Genomic DNA, 2,283 nt, shown 5'->3' with positions numbered 1-2,283 from the left:
TCTTAATAAATTCCACTGTAATTACAGATTTGTGTGTGCTACTTCAACGTTTTTTGTGGGGGGATTACCCAATCATTAAAAATAGCTATATTTGGGCACGATATAAAAGTTGTCGCCATTTTTGAAGCTGCGACAAAGATGTAAAGGGTTATAATCAATTATTTCATGAACTGACTTCAGCACTAAGGTGATGGGATTTTCTTGAACTACTTTATAAGCGTGGTATTGTCTTTCATATGACAAGGTTTCCAGCAAAGAAACAACAAAACTAAACGCTTGCTGGCCACTTACAATGATATGTTCTATCTTACCAAAACTGGGCATTTCTTCACTTGACAAATTTAAGAGTACTACATTCTGAGGCGCGTAAGTAACACCATTGTGTTTTACCCAGTTGGCACACCCTACGTCCTCGTACATCGATATACCAAGCAACTTTGCGATATCTTTACCCAAGTTTAAATTTGCCACAAGATTATTTTGACATAGTCCAATTTCAGTAGCCCTTTTATCAAATGCCACATTATTTCGACAGTTATACGCAAACATCATTTGATGTCTATAAGCAAGAGATCTGCATATATTCTTGAAATTACAAATGATATGAGCGTATTTCTTAAAGAAATTGTGATTTGCTTGGAATCTAATCACCCCGACTCTAGTTAATGGTCCTGTCATTTTAATACAGTCTACGTATTGTAGCATTAAATGGTGTTTTGGTTTTAATGTACGCTCTGGGAATAATTCTAAGAAATATCCATGGTGGTCCGTTATTATTTGATCCTAATATGGAAGATGACCTTCAAAGATCACAGGTGATAAAAGAACATCTATGCAATCTATTAGCATGAGAAGTAATTCGTATATATCATGGTCAACAGGTATAAGATCACCAACTAAAATAGGCAAATATCTTAGAAGGCACGACGCCTGCGCTGCTGTTTGCCCGGTTGCGCCATCTGGATTTTTAAGCATGTGCTTAGTTATGTGGGAAGGCTTATTTTTAATATCGGGGCCAAACTGGAAAATAGCTATTCTAGAATTTAGTTCTTCCAAATTGATTAGATTTTCAGAAGTTAATTTGCCTAAAACTAGTTTTAATTCCAATGGTCCCACACCTACCAAGATGTCATGCATAACATCAGGTACAAAGTTAGAAATTGCATGGAAATGTTTTAAGTCATTAAGCAAGCACTTTCGTCTTAATCCAGTCTCTGATGGGCAATTCCTGGCTAAATCTGAATTATAATTGGTGACATTCCTGAGCAAATCACGATCCAACTTCGTTTGTTTACCCATGATACTTTTATGAACTTTGCAAAATCGGCACGAATAATTTGCAGTAAAACCTTCCACAAAACCCAGTAAAGAGTGTAATCCCAAATTGTCCCCAGAAACTTGCGCCAAATAAGGATACACAATTCCGGTAAAAGTTGGGGTCTCAATAAAAACACCGTTTGATTCAAGGTAACTAAATTCCTTATGAAGTTCGGAGAGAACTAGATCCATTTTATTTTGACTAAGGTAGGATGATTTTGATAAAGCTAACAAGAAACAATTATTTAAAGAATTGTATTCCGAAGGAAAAGCTTTAAGAGTGTAGTAAAACCCTATGACCTTGTGAGTTCCAGTTTTAGACCCTAGAGGATTAGTTACTTCAAATTCATCCGAATAAAGCATGAGTGGAATTAAAACATTTTTACATTGAACACCAGAATATCTCGCCTGTAGCCCATCTTTGAAATTACGCAAGCCCACTGATGCAGAATTTAGGAACTCCTGCATTATCTCAAAAACACCGGGGCTTTCTAAAACCTTTTTTATGGTCTTCCCCATGGGAACTAACTGAAATTCTCTGTTTTTAGTTACCAGAGTGACCTCTCCGGTTTTTCTACTAAATTTTGGCACCTTGTCTTCTCCTATTTTAATGTTTATAGGGGTTATTAGATCGCCAGACATTTTAAGGAATTTCTGCTGGGAATATTCGCTCTCAAAATTTAAGGTCCGTCCAGACTATGACTTTTTTTCGCGTCGCAAGGTACGTAACGCTCGCGCGCGCGGTACGTCGCTTCGCTCGGATCGTCCACATTGTGAATATTCGCGTCGAAGCTAAGCTCGCAAGCCCTCGCAAGCCCTTGCAAACCTCGCGAAAATCTTTGACACCGCGAAGGTTGCAGCCTCGCAGCCAATCGGAGAGCTCCTGTTTGGCGCAGGCGCATTGAGTTCTAGTCGTCGGCACGAAAACAAAAATGGCTCCGGTTAGTAGTGTTTTGCGAAAACGAA

The 2,283-nt window shown here is 38.4% G+C and overlaps 1 protein-coding gene across 1 annotated transcript; it reads right to left on the bottom strand.

Moving 5' to 3' along the window:
- Positions 1-783: 783 nt before the first annotated feature.
- LOC149676421 (uncharacterized) lies at positions 784-1,959 on the bottom strand. Its single transcript, XM_089838728.1, has one exon. It carries the CDS (start codon positions 1,957-1,959, stop codon positions 784-786), a length of 1,176 nt encoding a protein of 391 aa, XP_089694854.1.
- Positions 1,960-2,283: the final 324 nt, after the last annotated feature.

Source organism: Phalangium opilio, unplaced genomic scaffold, assembly GCF_054372755.1.
Source record: "Phalangium opilio isolate 3A_F unplaced genomic scaffold, DU_Popi_V2 ptg000046l_1, whole genome shotgun sequence".
Lineage (NCBI taxonomy): Eukaryota > Metazoa > Arthropoda > Arachnida > Opiliones > Phalangiidae > Phalangium > Phalangium opilio.
The sequence above is the reverse complement of the archived record's forward strand: the minus strand, read 5'-3'. Positions and strand labels throughout refer to the sequence as shown.